Source organism: Atta cephalotes (genome assembly GCF_000143395.1).
Source record: "Atta cephalotes unplaced genomic scaffold scaffold00001, whole genome shotgun sequence".
Lineage (NCBI taxonomy): Eukaryota > Metazoa > Arthropoda > Insecta > Hymenoptera > Formicidae > Atta > Atta cephalotes.
The window spans coordinates 2,774,584-2,793,978 of NW_012130065.1; the positions used below are offsets into that span (position 1 = coordinate 2,774,584).

Below are 19,395 nucleotides of genomic sequence, written 5' to 3' on the forward strand. Positions count from 1 at the left end.
AACTTTTAACTTTTTAAACGTTTAAAGTTTACGTTTAACGTTTAAACGTTAAAAAACTTAAAACTAAACTAACGAAACGAACTAAACAACACACATATATATATATATATATATATATATATATATATATATATATCAACATTCCTTATTTGTTAAATCAGAAGAGTGCAATCGCACAATCGGAAGTATAATAAAAAATATACCGAAATATAATAAAAAAATATTTACGTAATGAGAAAAATGTAAAAGAAACACACAGTGTATGTGAAATTCATGAAAAACACGCATGGAAAAATTTCTGCAGATACATTACGACAGGTTCAGAGCCTTCGAAGATTGCATCTTGGTAAGAGTAAAATGATAATTGAATTAAATGACTGGCGATAAGTACGCATTATCGAAATTTGAAATCCATTATGAGAGTTCGGTGCACCTGAATTATGAATTATGAATGTACCTAATCCATTCTTCAATATTCTCCAATGTCGATATGACGTAGTACGAATGCAGGAGAGATGCAATCGTACGGTGCATCATTGTGTTAAGATATTAAATCGCTGATTAACATTCGCTTTTCGCAACCTTATTTTGTATGACTCGTGTAGCGCTGCCCTGATCGTGAAGTCAAAAGTATCCTCGAACGCTGACGTAGTTGACCATGATGCTATGGAGATCTATACGACTTTTTTCTGATGCAACTTTAAGAAACACCGCAGTTGATGATTAACATCGCATTACGGAGAACAAGATGCAATTGAGTGCCATATGAATGTCGTGCGTTACGAATACATTGCTGATTTCTATTTTCGTGTTAATTACAAAGATTTACGATCGTTTGAGTATCTTATATAATTTAATTGTGTTTGAAGACGTGATTTGTGAATACATACTATAAATAAATGTCGAAGTATTGAAAATATGGAGCAATGCATCAAGATTAAAAAGATTACGTTACATCGCGACAAACATGCAACCATAATAAGTTAATTTAAAAAATTGCAATAAATTCTGCCAATCCAAAAGTACGATTACCGAAAAAGTCACATCAGTTACGTATTTAAATTAGTAATCGCATAGTCTTCTAAATCAACTTTACGAGACGAATGTGATTTCATAGAGACCTACCTCAATTTGACTAGATGGCCCAAACTTTTTAAAGAGAAGAAACAAACTGTTATATAAGGGATTAATAGAATAATGTATTAAAGAGAACTAGACGCTGTAATATATCCGACAGAAGATTGGCGAAGATTTATTTCTTGGACGATAAGATCGGATTCATGATGCTTAAGTTCTGTCTGACGATCTTGTTTCTGGAGCACGTTGGTGGGATTTTATCGTCGACTATTCTGGAAACGATTCACCATTTCTTTGCGGGATTCCCACCGTTCAACGATCTAGTGCAGGACAAGGACGCGGCACCCGGGCGACATTACCTATCTTTCGACTTCCTCGTGATTGGAGCCGGATCGGCAGGGTCCGTGATTGCGAATCGCCTGACCGAGAATCCTGATTGGAACGTCCTGCTGCTCGAGGAGGGCAAGGATGAGATCTTTCTTACAGATATTCCTTTTCTGGCGCCGATTCTTCACATTACAGACTATGCCCGCGTGTACAAAGGCAAGTTGCGACCGCAAGATCCTTACGGTCGCGGTGGGTACTGCCTCTCGATGGTCGACGGCCGTTGCAAAGTAGTGACTGGTAAAGCGATTGGTGGCACCTCCGTGATGAACTTCATGATTTATTCAAGAGGTTCGCCGGCGGATTATAATGGTTGGGAGGCGCTCGGAAATCCAGGTTGGAGTTACAAGGACGTACTGCCCTATTTCATCAAGTCCGAAAGATGCAAGTTGATCGATAAAGACGTAAGGTTCGTGATAAGGTCATGAGATACTTGCATAAGGATTATGAATTTATTCGATTTCTTGTCGTGAATCTTCTCGTTACGTTAATTCAATTACGTGTAATTTCTATTATATTATAATGTTCGTGTAATTCAGAAATAATTAAGCGTTAAGCATAATATTACATTCTTTCTTATACTTCGTCTTACAATTCTTCTCTCAGATATCACGGATACGAAGGCTATCTGGATGTCATGACTCCTCCTTACGCCACTCCTTTAAAGGAACGTTTCTTAAAAGCAGGTCAAGAACTTGGTTACGAACTGATAGATTACAACGGTGATAGATTCATCGGTTTCTCAACTGTGCAAGCAAATTTACGAAATGGTCACAGAGTCAGTGCCAGCAAAGCTTTTCTCAGACCCATTCGCGACAGAACCAACTTTTATCTGTCTAAGCTGTCAACAGTAACGAAAATTGTTATTAATCCGCAAACAAAAAAAGCCGAGGGCGTCCAATTTGTGAAAGATCATAAAACGTATTTTGTCTCCACTACTAAAGAAATTATACTTTGCGCAGGTAAGCGCTTAGAATATCAAAAGATAATAAGATATAAAGATTAAAAGATATAAAGAAATTATACTTATGGAACGATTTCAAATTCTATATAAAGCTTTACTTTAGCATCATCGAATCTAATAAAATATTTTATAAAATGAATTCTTTTAAAAAAAAATGTAATAAATATTTATAAAAAATAATGTAACAGCTTGTAGTAAACATACATAGGTAACAGCATACATGGAAACAATTTTGCTAAAGTATTAAAAAATTTAATTGACCTTTATAATGCAACCAAACAAAGATCAAACCAATGATATCATCTTATGACTTCTTCGAAGTGAAAGAAGTCTGAAACATTTTTCGGTTTAACGTATTTTTTTTGTTTATGAGATATTTCAGTGGATCCTTTAAAATGGGATACCCTGTATACACACCCTGTGTATACACGCGCGCGCGCACAGAGAGTCAGTAATAAGTACGAAAATGTACCTTCAGGTAAAATATGGAATTAGCCGATTTGGTAGAGTTTGATGTACAATAACTAAAAAATTGTTCATTTTTTTATTTCGTGCCCATGGAGACTTTTGATCAAGACGATCAGAATGTCGATATATATTACAAATTCGATATATATTACAAATGTCATATATTACAAATTCAGTATTTCAATTAGCTGGGATCCTTTCTAGAATTCTTCGAAGGTTATTTATTCGAAGATTAATTATTTATACAGAAAATGTAATTAATAGTTTTTAAAAGCGCCCCATTATCATAAAATTTAAATGTCATTATTATTTTTATATTTATTATTATTATATTTGAAAACATTTATTTTTTTTAAATACTACAAGACATCATTGAATCAGTTATAATTGTTGGCTTGTTTTTATTATAATATTTATTTTTTACAAATTTATGTATATGTGATCATTTTTACTATATGCTAATGAAAAGAACTTTCTTTTAGTAGAGCGTTTCATTAATTTTATTCTGTCTAATATTATATTAAATAACAGCTTTTTAATTTCTCGATTATAATTTCCTGTAAATTAACACAAAAATATTTTCGATTTATAAATCGCTTTTTAGAAAAGATAATATGTTCAAAAATAGAATTTTTTTTTACTTTTTTTGAAATGCAAAATTGTTTTAATTCAGCTAATTATTTGTAATCTTTTTAAATCGATAATTTTATCTTATATTTCCGATTGCATAGGTACTTTAGGTTCACCACAGTTACTGATGCTCTCTGGAATAGGTCCAAAAGAACATTTGAATTCATTGGGCATCGATGTGATCGAGGATCTTCCGGTGGGATTTAACTTACAAGATCATGTGAGCATGTCAGCTTTAACGTTTTTAGTCAATGAGAGTGTAACTATTATCGAGCCACGTTTGGCTTCGAATCCAGTTAATTTTGTGAAGTATCTGACAGAGGGAAATGGCCCTTTGACTATACCCGGAGGCGCCGAAGCATTGGCTTTTGTTAACACCAAAACTAATAATTACATGAAAAAAACACAAAAAGAAAAGTCCAAATTTAACTACATTCAGCGTGTAAATACACACAAGTACGACAAGCAATATAGTAAGTACAATATTTGCTATCACACAAATTAAAATTTCTTAAGCAAACGAATCGAAAAGATTAATTTTTTTTTTTATAAAAAGTCAAGACGTTTACTATTTTTTAAATATAAATTAATTATCTTTATAATATACAAAACTTAAGAATTTATAATGATAATAAGACCGTATTTTATACATTTTTTTCACAATTGTTGGCAATTATTCTTTTTGCTATTATAATTTTTCAAGCTTAATTGACTCTGGTGGAAATCACATTATGAATCTCTTCTTACAGCTGTTCCCAACATAACTTCCATCACCATAAGTCGTAATAAGATATATTCTTATACTAATACGAGCAAACTGTCAGAGGACGACTTTCCCGACGTCGAGTTGGTGTTAGGCGCAAGCTCGTTAGCCGGAGATGTTTCCGGCAGCTATCGTAGTCTTTTAGGATTAACGGAGGAATTTTACATGGAGGTTTACGGTGATTACAAGAGCTTTGATAGCTTTATGATCGTACCTGTGCTTTTGCAACCTAAGAGTCGCGGTAGACTCACTTTGAGAAGCAGCGATCCAGGGGACTCGCCGATTGTAGACATCAATTATTACGGTCACGAGGATGATCTGAATACAATGGTGCAAGCTATAAAGATCGTAAGCAGAGACTCTTTATGCATTAACATAGTTTTTCCTTATTTTACGATTTCTCTTTACCATTGTACACATTAAAAATTATATTCTATATATAATTAAAATACCTTAAAGTTTTTTGTCATTTTTCAATTTTTTAATATTCCATTTTTATCGCACATCTTATCACAGGCGATTGAAGTAGCTTCCACGAAGGCGTTCAAGCATTTCAACACTACGATGCTGCCGGTACCATTTCCGGGATGCAAGCACGTCGCTTTTAAGAGCGACGCATACTGGGCTTGTGTCTCTCGTCACGTGTCGACGACTCTGGGTCATTACGCGGGCACGTGCAGAATGAGCACTCGGAGGAATTCGGGAGTGGTGGATCACAGGCTGCGGGTGCACGGGATCGACGGTCTCAGAGTCGTGGACGCCAGCGTGATGCCGACTATAATCGCTGGTCACCCGAATGCACCAGTATACATGATCGCCGAGAAGGCCAGTGATATGATTAAGGAAAACTGGAAAGGTTCTGCTTCATAAAATGCGTAGGAAGCGGGAGGAAATAAAGATGCCACAACGCATGAAACGTGGGTGAAGAATATAATGAAATAGAGAATTTTTCTTTTATTTTTAGAGGCGAAAAAAAGAGAAAGAGAACATTGGTGCTTGTATGTCATAAAATTCTTAGAACTTTAAGGAGAAAGTTAACTCCTTCAGATATTTTAATGGAATATATGAACTTCTTATTAAAATGCTTTTGAATTTAATTAAAAAAATTTTTTTTAATTAAATTCAAGGATATTTTAATAAATAATTCATACTAAAAAATTGATTTTTTTCAAAATTTTGATTATTTTTTCTACATATATATTATTATGTACATCTAATTTCTGATGATGTCAATATAGAATTAAATAATTTCAACAAATATTTCAAATTTGATGTACATTATATAGGATCTGAAAAGGTTCAAGAGAAAAATGTTGCTTGTAAAATAATGAAGCGTTACATCCCAGATAGCAAGGTATCGTCTATTTAATATACAATTAATTAGTTATTCTTAATGAATCTGACGTCCTATTATCGTAAAAGTGACGTGAATTTGTCACAGCCACACAATATTAACCAGCGTCGAAAACACATCATTTAATACATTATTTTCGTATTATTAACGGCACAAATAAATGACGTTATTAATTGATCACTAATAATATTACCAATAGGTATCATCAATTAATCATTTATCTGATGTTAATAAGTATGACATTATAAATAAATAACGTCAGTATTACATTTTAGATCACATGACGTCAATAATTCAAAATAATTAACTATCAACGTCAAAATGACTATAGTTTACTACCTGAAATACTTACAAATATTTTATAGTTGCAGAAATAGAACACAATTGTGTGTAATTATTACACAATATTTTACGCGTGTAAAAATGGAGTAATATTTTGTTCACAGGTCGATGATTTACTGGAACAACGACATAATTAAAAAATTGTCATTTAGAGTTGCTTATAGAAAAAAATGAAAACATAGAAAAAAGAAAGAATATACATATTTTATTTCTTTACAATAATTTAAATTAATCTTCTAGAAAAAGATTTTTTTCAGCTATGTCATGTTGTTTCAGCAAATGCGTAATGTATTTTCAATGACTGACTACCGTAAATAGAAATAAGAAAGAATTTTTACGCGTGTAAAAATTGAATAACATTTTGTTCACATATTGAGGATTTACTGGAACGACTAATTCAAAAATTGTCATTTTGAAGTTATTTATAGAAAAAAAATGAAAACATATAGAAAAAAGAAAAAACATATTTTTATTTCTTTACAATCATTTAAATTTATTTTTTAGAAAAAGATTTGAATTATGTCGTTTTAGCAAATGCATAATTTATATTTTCAATGTAGTAACCGATTACAGTAAACAGAAACAAGGAAGAAAAATATCATTAATTTATAATAAATAATAAGAATCTTAATTTATAATCTTAATTTATAATAGTTATTTAGTAGATTCGTCATTCTTATGGAAAAAAAAACATTGATTCTCTTTGGCTGCTTATAGCTGCTAATTAGTTAAGACAATACATTTACATTAATCAAATGTTTTAATTTAAACAACAATATAAATAAATATGTTAATAAAAACGATGATACACATCTAAATTATTATATAAATTAATAATCTATTTTTTATTTTTAAATATTCTAAATTAAAAATCGAGCTCTCATAAGCTAAATATGAAATATTATCCACCATATTTAATGCACAAGAAATCCTGTAATAACGATGATGGAAAGTATTCTATATATTTGACATCTTGTTGCACCTACGGAAACAAACAAAAAATTTAAAATATTAAATTAATAAATATAAAATTAGATTACTAGTATTAATAAGATTAATTCTTAATGTTTTAATATAAAGATATTGAACAAATAGTCTTTGCGTTTTTAGAGCTCTGCTTTTAAAAAATTATTATAAATACTTAAAGATTATAAATATTTTTTACCATTATCACTAAATTGAACACAATCCTGCAGCTCCTCCATCAATGTATAGCCTTCGGTACAAATGCAGAAGCCTATGAAGAGATATAAAATAACATTTGAGATTGAATTCTTTCGTAATAATGAATTTTGTATTTAACGAGCGGTACCGTTAATACAATCCACTTTCGATTTCGAAGTCGAATTGGAATCTTTCAAAGTTGTTGTGATGCAATGATGATGAGTTTCGCAACGCCCGCCAAGTTCTGAAACGCAGAATTTTCCAGTATTACCATACATTGCAATATTGATTCAAACAAAATTGGACATACAGCATTTCCAGCCTTTATTAAGCTTTAAATTAACTGATTCCACGTTTCGTTTAATTTATTCTTAATAGAAAATTAACACGTGACGTGAATTATTTGGAGTTGAAGTGATCAATTAGCGGTAAACGCAAGATGTGAGCAGAGATCCAGATGTTCGAGTACTCACCTACGTCGACGAAACATCGATGACCACGTTTATGGGAACCGGCGACGCAATCACACGTCTTGTTCACGCCGCATTGGCTATGCTTCAAGAACAGTTGGCACTGAGACTGCTGCTCGCACTTCTCACCAATCCAGGAAGCAGCTTTCAAACACCGCTGATCGCCCTTGGCCAGCACATAATCCATTTCGCAATCGCATCTGTTGTACACACACTTTGAATTCTGTACAAAGCATTCGTCATCGCTGTTGCAGTGCTCGCCCAATTCTGAAAAGCAGTTTAGATTTGACAAATCTAGATTTTAAATTCTAAGATACTTATAAATATTATGAAAATTAACGAACTGCTTTTTTTGTGAAGAATTTCTCATCCTTCTTTTATTTCATATTTATTGATTTAAAGAGAACTGGTAATATAAATATAAATTTGTTCTTATATGATATAAAATACATATTAAATTCGGTAAATAATTACTTTAAATGGTATGACATAAATTAATATATATTAATTTCTTAATTTATATTATATATTATAAAAAATATTAAATATTATATCGTATGTGTTACATAAGTATAAAAATTATATGAATTAATTAATATTAAATTAATATTAATTAATATTAAATTAAGTAAATTTTATTATAAATTAAGAAAAAAAATAAAAATTGAAAAAGTTAGCGCAATTGCAGATTGAAAAATGATTCTTTAAATAAAATAAAAGAAAGATTCTTGCAAAAATATTGGATTTATAATCATTTTTATAATTCCTGTAGTACTTACTAGCACTCGGTAAACAGTTGGTATTGTCAAGATTCGCATGATGATGCAAACCGCAAGAGCAGAAACCGTATTCACAAAAAGTATTCTTGATGTGACAATTACGGTTTGAGCGACAACGTTTTCCCAAACCTAAAGAAGAAAATAGTAATTGTAATTCTAATTACATATCTAAGTTGATGTTCATTCAATTAACCAACTTTCTTTTACATTAGATTGTCGTGCAGAGATGCAAAAAAAAAACATAAATAATTTATGTGCAGTGGAAATAATGCTAACGATAAAAGACGAGACGCATTGTTTCATTACATTACAAGTAATTATTCATAATTTTGCTTTATGATAATAGACCGTATCATCTCTTGTTATTACACACTAACTCGGGTTATTTATTTTTCCCATAAATATGGACATAAAGAAAGGTTGGCTAGGCTTACTTCCCAGAGATATTTCTCAGGAAAAGTTGTAACTCACCGATAGACTCGTAACACCTTCCATCCGTGAAATGAGAATCGTGGGCACATTGACAAGTGCCTTCTCGACATTCCGATTGCGGTGTAAACGTGAACTCACACTGGATGTCCTCTTCACAGGGATCGCCGATGTGACTAGCCACTGTTGAAATAACGTGTCTTATGCTCCTGTCTCTAAATGTTGCGCATTTTATTACGTCTATACTCGCAATGAAAGAATTTCTCGGCTGTAGTTAACAAGAGTTCGAATAATCTTTCTCTCTTTGTGAATGTACGGTATTCGGAAATAATATTGTTAATATTGATAAATACATAATACTAAATTAGTCAAATATGTATAATCCAACAATTTTTAAACATGATTCATATATATAGTTGATAAGTAAAATATAATCATACACACTCAAAGAAAAAGAGTGGCAGCAACTATAAAGGTGACAACTACACAAATTTTATACGTAGAATCAATATACAATATAGTTGGATAAACTATTTTATTACTGTGTATATATATAGCTGCAGTAACTGTAAAATAATTTATTCAATTATATATATGTAAATTAATTCTACATATAAACTTATTAATAATTGTCACGGTTGCCATCACATGTTTTTCTCTGCGTACAAAGCGTCCAACATGCGATTTTAATCGTAAAATGTTAGGCTAATATCAATAGAATAATGATCTAATTCTTTGAAGTTTACTTTAGAAGTTAACTTTATGGTATATTCAATCGCTTTTCGCGTCGAAAAGACCCCTTATCCAGAATCGGATTTACGCTGTCCTGACTCATTCATAGAAATTATTCGTGATCTCTGTCGGCTCAACGAGCACGACGAACGATACGCTCCAGGTGAGGCGGGATCGTGAGAAAGGAACGGATAGGAATAGGGATGAACGGATATCTCCGCGGGATCTCTCGTTTCTAAGGTCGATGACATTGTTCTCGACTATTCGAATAATTAGACCGAGATTCAGAACAGCGCTTGAAATTTTTTAAATACTTTTTTTTCTATTTCTAATTTACGTTAATATTAATAAATAAATAATTAATATGATCACGCTCTAGAAAAATGCGATAAAATATACTATAGAATATCTCTCAGACATTTATAATTGATACCATCATTAACAATAACAATAATATTATTGAATATGCAGTGATAATTAATGTATTATTATATAATATATTTTCGTTTTATAAGTTAAAATAACTTTTTCAATCTTTTATTTATGCGCAGACGTATCGTTAGTAATCACTGATTCAATCAAATATGTATTTAAAATGCAATTTGTCTCAGACATACATAACAATTTACAGAAAGTAGAAAATTTCGGACAAAGATAAATAAAACTGTTTATTGTCTGGCAAAAAAAATCCATATCTGAATATCGCACTCGAGAAACGTATAAAATGTGTAGGTACCTCTTAGACATTTGTAGTTATTGTTAATCCTGAACTCGATGTGATCGTCCTTGCATGAGCAGGTCTGTTGATTCCGACAAAACGCATTTGGAATACAGTCGACATCGTATTTACACTGCGAGAAGGTTTCTGAAAAAAAATATATTTGTCTCGTTTGTGACATAATACGTTATTTATAGAGTCAGATCTAAACTTAACTAAGAGTTATGCTTAAAACTTATGCTGTTAGTAATTTATCATCATAGTTCGTAGTACGAAAAAAAAAATAAAAGAAGTTGCATAAAATTTTACATTTAATTAAAAAATAAAGGAATAAAAAAGACGATAACGGATGTATCAAGCAATCGGCTTTGTACTACGATTGCTGGCCAATTTACCGTGACATAGTACGACCTAATCGATTAGACACAACCCGTGAAGACTGAACGACTGAAGGCTCCTCATATTTCACGGCAGTTGCGCATTCCGATATTCGTTCTTGTCCTTATAATTAATTCATAGAAATGAAAGTTAAAGTCTACTACCTATATTACTGTTATTATTCTAAACTTTGTTTGCTTACTATTGCTCCGATTACTGTTATTGCGATCGTTGCATCGCAGGGACGAATCCTCGTTGTCGTAGGTGATCGTCGCGCAGACGGTAACGGGTACGAGAACGAGGAATCCTGTGAAGCCGCATACCGTCCATGTCCTCGTCATCCTCGCGACGACGACGGACACACGCCTCGTACGAAACGTTTCATCACCATCGGCCAACTTATTGTCATTTTCGGATCTTGCGAGAAGAGACCAGAGATTGTCCGACCGACTGATCGTCCTGATTGCTCGAAGGCCACCACGTCACGATCTCAACAACTGGCTTACCGGCTAGGTTTAGGCTCACAACGACGATCTCATTGTTTTCTCATCCGTTCAATCATTGCGCAATCGTAGGCAGGGATTATACATGAGTACATTCTCAGATGAACATCATCGAGGCGTATCCCGCGCAATCATCGTTGAATCCTTTGACATTGTCTATTACTTATGCCTGTCGCTTCATCCTCGTCTGTTTAAGGCGAGACATCGACGAAACCGCTGTCATTCGATCTTCAATGAATTGACCTGGAACTTTGTTCGAGTCACGATGTCTCATTAGATATTCAGAATAAAAGATTATGAGATTTCAACTTGAACCGTTAGAATCACTTTGCGTGAGATCGATTTTACATGATGATTTTCGTCGTTCGAAACTGATTTCGAAAGAAATTTGGGTAGAGCCTAAAATGCCCAATGATTAATCAAAGAACCGATATTTTCTTCAACAGATAAATCGAAATGTCACTTCTTTTTGTTGTTGGATTCAAAATTCGCATCGAATTATAATTACGACGAAATATAATTAAAATTCCCAACATAAAAAAATTTGTCTTTCACTATCACTTTGAATTTACAATAAATAATTACAAAAAATCATTATATCAAATTTAAATTGAATCGTGCTATGTATGTAATTGATAATTATCTTATTATACTTATTTTAGTTGGTTTTAAATAATTAATTTTAGACGTTTCTAGTTTACAAACGATCGCGTGTAAAGAAGCTCGTCGCTATAGCATCGTCTTGTTTTGTCGATTTCGACAGGCGAAAAATACAGCTTAGAGCGTATTCTTACGAATCCGTTGCGAATCGATTTTGACTTTAATGCGCAAATATTGCACATTCATCGACAATAACTCGTTGAGAATAGTTTTATGCGCGCTGATCGAGTTGTCACTGACGAGCAACAGGTGCTAAAATGTCTTAACGCGCCTTGTACCGTTTGATTTAAATTAGAGCCGCATGTCGAAGTATCCTAATAGTGAATATGCGAAACATGTACTTAAACTGCAGCATCTCTTCAAGACAAACTGTAAGCTTAATATAGAGTGTTGCTATGTTTAAAGCGTTTAGTGTAGATGCAACAAAAGTTATAAAGCAAGTCCAATTTTTCAAAATCGCGTTTTGTTTTGAAATTTTCATAGTTTATATGTGCTTTTTTCATTTTAATAATTTTAATAATATTATAACATTAATTTTGTTATAATATTAATATTTCCTGTATTAACAATAATGTTGATAATATACTATTTTCTTTTATTACTTCTATTTTAATAATAATATTATAATAACGTTAATATTATTATTATTATTATTATTATTAATATATCTTTATATTGAAATTAATAATGTTAATAATTTTACTTTATTTTATAATTAACTTAATTAACTTTGTGTTTTATTTTACTGTTTCTATATAGATCCAAAGTTTCCGTCTTCATGTTTTCTCCAAAGCGTGATTATGAATCTTCGCTTTTCAATGCCGCAAGTTTATCGATATAAAACCGTGGGCGAAGTTCCCCGCTTTGGATTTCAATGACGGTCCCGTGAATGCTCGAAGGTCGATCGCGGAGAACAAAACGAGTTTAGCGCCCTAAGTTTCTATAGTTTCAGTTTGCGTTGCGCAACGCGGTGCTACATGTACTACAGCAGAAGCTATTGTTATGTGTCAACAGTACCGTATTGTGCGAAAGCTATTCGAACGCTATGTATTCGCTACATCTTTATTCAACACATAATCGTAATACAATTAACTGAATATAACACTCGCCTTGTAAAAAATATATATAAAATAAATGGAAAATTTAAACAATAAGATTTGAATAAAATCGAATGATTAAATCGAGTTGCAATTTAACGAATCACTTTTTGATAATCACGATAACATTAATTACGTTAACAATTTAATTAATTAATGATATTAATTAACAACATAATTAAAGCGTCGGTAAGTCCACGTTGATTTAATGATGTCCGGCATTACTTGTACAACGCAAGAGGTTTATGCAACTCGGAGCTTAATTGAAGACCCGATGTGCAATAATCTCGCTTCCAAAATACATTGTTAAATCGAATAACAGGCGGAGCGTAGGAAACGAGCCCCTCTTTGTTCTTTAATTATGAACGGTTCTACTCGACATTCACCTAACTGTGAGAACCAGGAGCGTAGATCCGGTCTCCACGACTTCGCGATCTTCGCGATTCTCCACGAAGGAGAGGAAAGAATTACTGGGTCATAAAAATACTATTTTTAAAACAGTCGTGCTTGTGATTTCTCTTAAATTAAAATGCAACAGTTCGATTAAATGAAAACTTTATCTGTTTTAGCAATTATTTGAGAGACTCAATTAATCTCAATATCTGATGATCAATAATAAATTTTATTTATCTTTGGGAACTTTGGGCATTCTTGAAATAAAAATTTCAGCTTTAATTCTCATAATTTTTCACTAAAAATAACTAGATTTATATGTTTATATGTTTATAATAATTGTATCGTGAAACTATCGTAAAGATTGAATTAATTTTTTACAGAGAACATATTCTTAAATATGTCTGCTCCGCGGATTTTTTTTTTCCACTTTAAGGTAACTTTTCGCACAGTATTTTTTGATATTTGAATTCGCTATAACTTGATTTGATTCGATTTTTATATTTGCAAAATGATTTATATTTCTGTATTTCAAGTATTTCTGTAATTGATTTATTAAAAACATCCTCTTTGATATTTTTCTATCGCGTTTCTCCTATAGTATTAGATATTTTTCCTTATTATGTATTTATGCAATATTTCTCGATATTCTTTCTTTTCACAATAAGATTTTATATTTTTCAAGAATTTTTATCATATTAATTGCTTAAAAACGTTTTCGATATTTTTCTATTGTATTTCTTCTACGATATTAGACTTATTTTTCTTTATCATATTCACGTAATATTTACGCGATATACCTTTCGATTCTTTCTTTTAAATTCCTTATAACTTGATGTTTAACAATCAAGAATTTGAAAATATTTACTATATGAAGTGGAATCAAGAATATAATTATAATTTAATATATTTTTCCACATAGATATATTTTTCCAGACTTAAAGCAATAGTCTCAATTTGCAATCAGATATAGAATATTTACATCATGCATTTCTCAATTTTAAATAATATAGAGGAAATCCTCTATTATGAGATAGGCGCCTAATATGAGATAGCGGCGTTTCCGTTAAACTGATAACGTTATCTATTCTATCATAAATTTATTGTTCTTGAAAACTATTTAGTGGAAAATTCATTATTAAATCGTGCCTGTAATCGTTACAAAAAAAGATTTTAGAATTTAGTTGTCTTCAAGTTTTGTTGAAATGAGCTTTTAAATCTTGTTTATTATTTAATAAGTATTTGACAATAAATTCTTCATGTGGTGATAGAGTAAGATCGTACTAATAGAAAAATACGTGATATGTGGAATTGCTTAATTACAGAAGTTAGATTTGATGATCGTAAAATCGTAAGACGTGGAAATTGTAATATGAGATACCCAAAATATTTCTAATATGAAATAACCTGTGCTCCTATATCATAGTAAATATCGTTGCTGAATTATAAATGTTATTGTATTATAAAATATAATAAAAAGGACAATCGAAATAAACATCGAATGCCTGTTTCTGCGATGCTTGATGGTTTCAACTACCTGAAAACGAGTCAGCTAAGTACAACGCATACTTATTTTGCACGTGCACTGGCTGTTTATTTGTATTTTAGAAACATTAAATAAAGTTTTTTAATTGCAATATTGATGTATTTTGTGTTTTATGATCGATTTCTCGGGACATCTCATATTAGGAGCACAATTTTTTGACTTTGCGATTTGCTCACTTTTACATTTTTTAATTTATAGAAAAAATAAAATTTGAATTAAATTTTACATAACATTATTTTAAAATTTATTAAATTCTCTTCAAAATAACCTATTATTTTTTTAAATTCTGCTAGATTTCCAGCATTTACCCAAAATCAACTCGATATCTCATAGAAGCCTTTCCTCTACATATACAGAGATGATCATTGTTTATTATATGTGTTAAATTTTTTTTACGACGTTATGATGTATATGTAGATATACTTATTTGTGTATTTGTCTCTGTTCCTGACACTTTCTATTTGTATATATAAAGATTTAGTCTCTCTTATACATTCGAACGAATCACATATGTTATATAATGTTTGATGTAATTTCAATTTCACAATTTTTATGAAGTTTCCGTTTCTTTGTAAGATGCTCTTCTTTCTTACATGGTAAGTCCTATTAATCAGTTTACATTTATATTAATTGGATATACTTACAGTCCACGATTTCTCAATTCACAATTACACACGTTGCAGAATTCAATCATTTATATTAATAATTTTACGGAATTATGATATCTTGACTCTGTAAATCTTTAGTGGTTGTACACATTGGAGAAAGAGAAGTTTCTGTTATTATATATTATATAATATATAAATTCTTATTTGCTGAAAAAGATTCTAAATCGAGTCGAAACGTGTGTTTCTTGTGAACTTTATATATATGAAGAACATACATAAAAATGATAAGATTAAGTTTTTAATTACTGCGTTTACTCATTTGTCTGAAGATTTGTATTTTTTTATTTCGAAAGTTTCTACGAAGTTTTACTTCTGTTTAGTGTTAATATATTTTTATTATTTTACTCATTGTTGTTTAATAGAATGAAAAATAATCAAAATATTTAAAAGTTCTGTCAAAAATATTTTTACAAGATATAAAAAGCATTAAAGAAAAACTTTTTAAAATAGTTGTTGTAAAATAGTTAAAATAGTTGTACTTATATTTAATTACTTTTTTTTATTATTAATCCAAATGATTTAGCTATTTTATTCATTTTTTTACTTTTCCATTCATCTTCTAAAAATAGTCTACAATTCAATTTTGGAAAAAAAAGACAAAATATAAAATTATAAAAGATAAAATTATACAATACTATGTATTGTATAATTATACTATTGTAAATTATACTATTAATCACAACTAAATTTATATAATATTTGTCTTCAAAGTTATTATAACTTATGATATTCGGTTCAATGTTTACACTTGCAATAAGATTTTTAATATGTCTTAAATATTTTCATTATATTATTTGCTTTTTTAATTATCTTTTTCGAGATTTTTTACATTTTCTTCACGATATTAAATCTGTTTTTTCTAACATATAATATGATTCATGAGATGTCTCTCTCGATTTTTTTATTTGATATTTTTATATTACTCAAGTATATTTCTGTTATATTAATTGTTTAAAGAATGAGTCCTTTTTGATACATTTCGTAGTTCTCTATACACTATACAACAATATTATACTTACATTTTCTCATCAGTACGTAATATTCAATATTTCTCGAATTTTTTATTTAATTTCATTATAATTTAATATTCCGTTCGATTTTTACACTCACAAATTGATTTTCAGTTTTTAAACATATATTTTTGTTGTATTTTATTGTCTTAAAGACGTCCTCTTTATCACATTTCTTTTTCGATATTGCACCTTGTGTTTTCTTATTGATACGCAATGTTTACACGGTATCTTTCAGTACTTTTTTTTTCAGGATTATGATATTCTGTGTTACACATAAATGTTACAACTCACGTCAACGAAATAGATGCTTGCGATGGCAGTGTGCGCCGGCGACTGCACTCCATATAGCAAAGCAAAGCACGATTGACAGTACAATGTTCCGTAGTTCCCTCACTGTAGGCCTCCTCGACTGGCTTCTCGGTCTTCCCGCCATTGCTTCGAATGATTTGTCTTCGATCTTAGTGAAAAAGAAATATTTTCGACCGTTTCGAAAATTCCTAAATAAAAATTCAAAAATCTAGATATTCGAATCGTGCGAAGTCTCTATCATTTAATTACTTGATGAGTAAGTGATAGCTGTCTGAATTCGCCCATTTATTTTAAATAGATCTAATTTTGTACCTAAAATTAATGTTTGTGAGATATTCAGAAAAGTAATATTAAACATCTTGAACATCTTAAAAATATCCGATGCTATAATTCGAATTGTACGTTTTTTATGTGTTTTTAAAACATATTAAATGTTATTGTGTGTCTGGATATACATTTATACCATGCTTATATAAAATGATGTATTATAACTATTTATTTGAAAAACAAGAGATTTATAAATGTAAAAAAAAAAACCAATCGTCATTTAAGAAATATATTTAAGAAATCACATGCTATGTAATATTATCACAATATAATAATAAAATGTAATATTTTATATGTATGGTTTTGTAATAAAATATTTTACTATATGGATTTTTATACAGCACAGAATTTCTTAAAACATTCGTAGAATGTTTTAAAAATGTACAAATATTCATAGAAATATTCATAGACGTTCTATGGATATTGTATGCTATCTAGATAGTATATATGTATTTTATCGTAACAATAATGGAAATATAAAAGAGACGAAATCGTATAATTGTACTAATAATTATCGTATTCTGCAAATTTAATAGTATATATTATATATAAGACATGTTCAACAATATTACCTATTTATTTGAACAATTAAGAAAAGCAAAATTCAAACAAGAGATTTGTATGAATATAAAAGACAGACAACATTGTTTTGTTTGTATAAGAAATACATTCAAGAAGCCGCATGTTTTATATAATCGTTTGATTTGTATGAAAAATATGTTTAAGAAATCGCATGCATGTTTTATAATATTGCTATGTAACATATAAAATATTATATCATGTATATGTAGTTTTGTAATAAAATATTTATTGACAGTTACTGAAAATTCAGTGAATTTCATTGAAATTATTTTCATTAAAATAGTACGATAAGATATCGATACTAACTATAGATAAACGCAAAGGAATGCTGAAGTTTAACGTTAATTTTGATTCTGAAAAGGCAAGATCAAAATTTCAAAGCTATCTCTATATTATTTATGTACATAAAATATAAAATTTTTATACAATATGCAAAATGTGTATGTACAATATGCGCTTTGGAAATTTGACATTTGCACTTTTAGAACGCGCGTATTTGTAAATTATAATATATACAGGTACTTTATAAATTGAAGTAATAAATTTGAAAAGAAAGAAACGATATTATTGTTAATTTTTTCTTATTTTTCACTAAATAACCTTATTAAAAATAAAGCGTAAAATAAATAATTATTTGAATATCATATACTCTTGTGGCCTGGTCTAAAAAGGAGAAGCACATGAAAAAAATAAGTATTTCAAACAACTTACTAATTGTAAGTTACTAATTGTAAGTATTGTTTTCTTTTGCTCTCATATTCTCTCTCGCAAATTCTATTCAGCTGGCATCATTCTAAGAAGCAGTAATGCTATGGAACATCAGCATCCGCATATTAATAATCGCGTTAATTAAACGCACGCGAGTGGAAGGCTTTAAATATGCGTCTAGTTTAAGTCTTCGCCTTCGTCGCGAATAATTTGCTGCGTAATTATAACGACACTTGATAATGTTTCACATCGTTTTTTCCCGTCGAATTTTACGCAACTGTTACGGAAAATACATTACAATCTTGGTGATTAACGACGAAAATAAAAGTGACGAATACGACCAATTTTTACATTACGCTTCAAAAGATATTGCTATTATGCATATTTCGACATTGTATATCGTTTAAATACATTACCATATATTTTAAATTTAAATACATCACGGATTAATCGCAAGTACGATCATTTAAATCTGTATACGCAATAAAGCTATAATCTATTATTGAAACTTGAGCAATGCCATTTATTTCGTTCTTTGTGTTTCCTGCTTCTCTTTTTCATTCTCGACTATCATGATAGTCGAGACCATGACAGTCTCACATATGTACATAGGAATTCATGGAATTGCACGCATCCTTTTGAGAGACACCGTTTGATTAAATCGGTGCACATTAACATAATATTTTTATTGCTCGTGAAGAATTTTTTTTTTTTAGAGAAAAGTCCTTGAAAAAAGTTCTCGCAAATATTAGCATGAATAATTATAATTTGCGAATAAACCGAGATTGCTTCTTTAGCTACAGTGATCCTACTTGTGTTTCTTTCTTCTTGAAATTAGGTTTCTCTGGCGCTTGCACAATATTATATTTATGATTATCTGAAATCCAATTCCATGAATTCAATTTAACTTATATGTTATTCAACAACGTTATACGTT

The 19,395-nt window shown here is 30.2% G+C and overlaps 2 protein-coding genes across 2 annotated transcripts; one reads left to right on the forward strand and one right to left on the reverse strand.

Moving 5' to 3' along the window:
• Positions 1–1,283: 1,283 nt before the first annotated feature.
• On the forward strand, positions 1,284–5,156 carry LOC105620309 (glucose dehydrogenase [FAD, quinone]-like). The gene is made up of 5 exons (XM_012201848.1): positions 1,284–1,870; positions 2,068–2,423; positions 3,625–3,996; positions 4,273–4,634; positions 4,803–5,156. Exons 1-5 carry the CDS (start codon positions 1,284–1,286, stop codon positions 5,154–5,156), a joined length of 2,031 nt encoding a protein of 676 aa, XP_012057238.1.
• A 1,740-nt stretch (positions 5,157–6,896) lies between these two features.
• Positions 6,897–10,993, reverse strand: LOC105620418 (tenascin-like). Its single transcript, XM_012201944.1, has 8 exons — positions 10,855–10,993; positions 10,293–10,421; positions 8,867–9,007; positions 8,396–8,524; positions 7,620–7,883; positions 7,295–7,390; positions 7,148–7,219; positions 6,897–6,964 (listed from the first exon to the last, which is right to left on the reverse strand). Exons 1-8 carry the CDS (start codon positions 10,991–10,993, stop codon positions 6,897–6,899), a joined length of 1,038 nt encoding a protein of 345 aa, XP_012057334.1.
• Between the last annotated feature and the right edge of the window lie 8,402 nt (positions 10,994–19,395).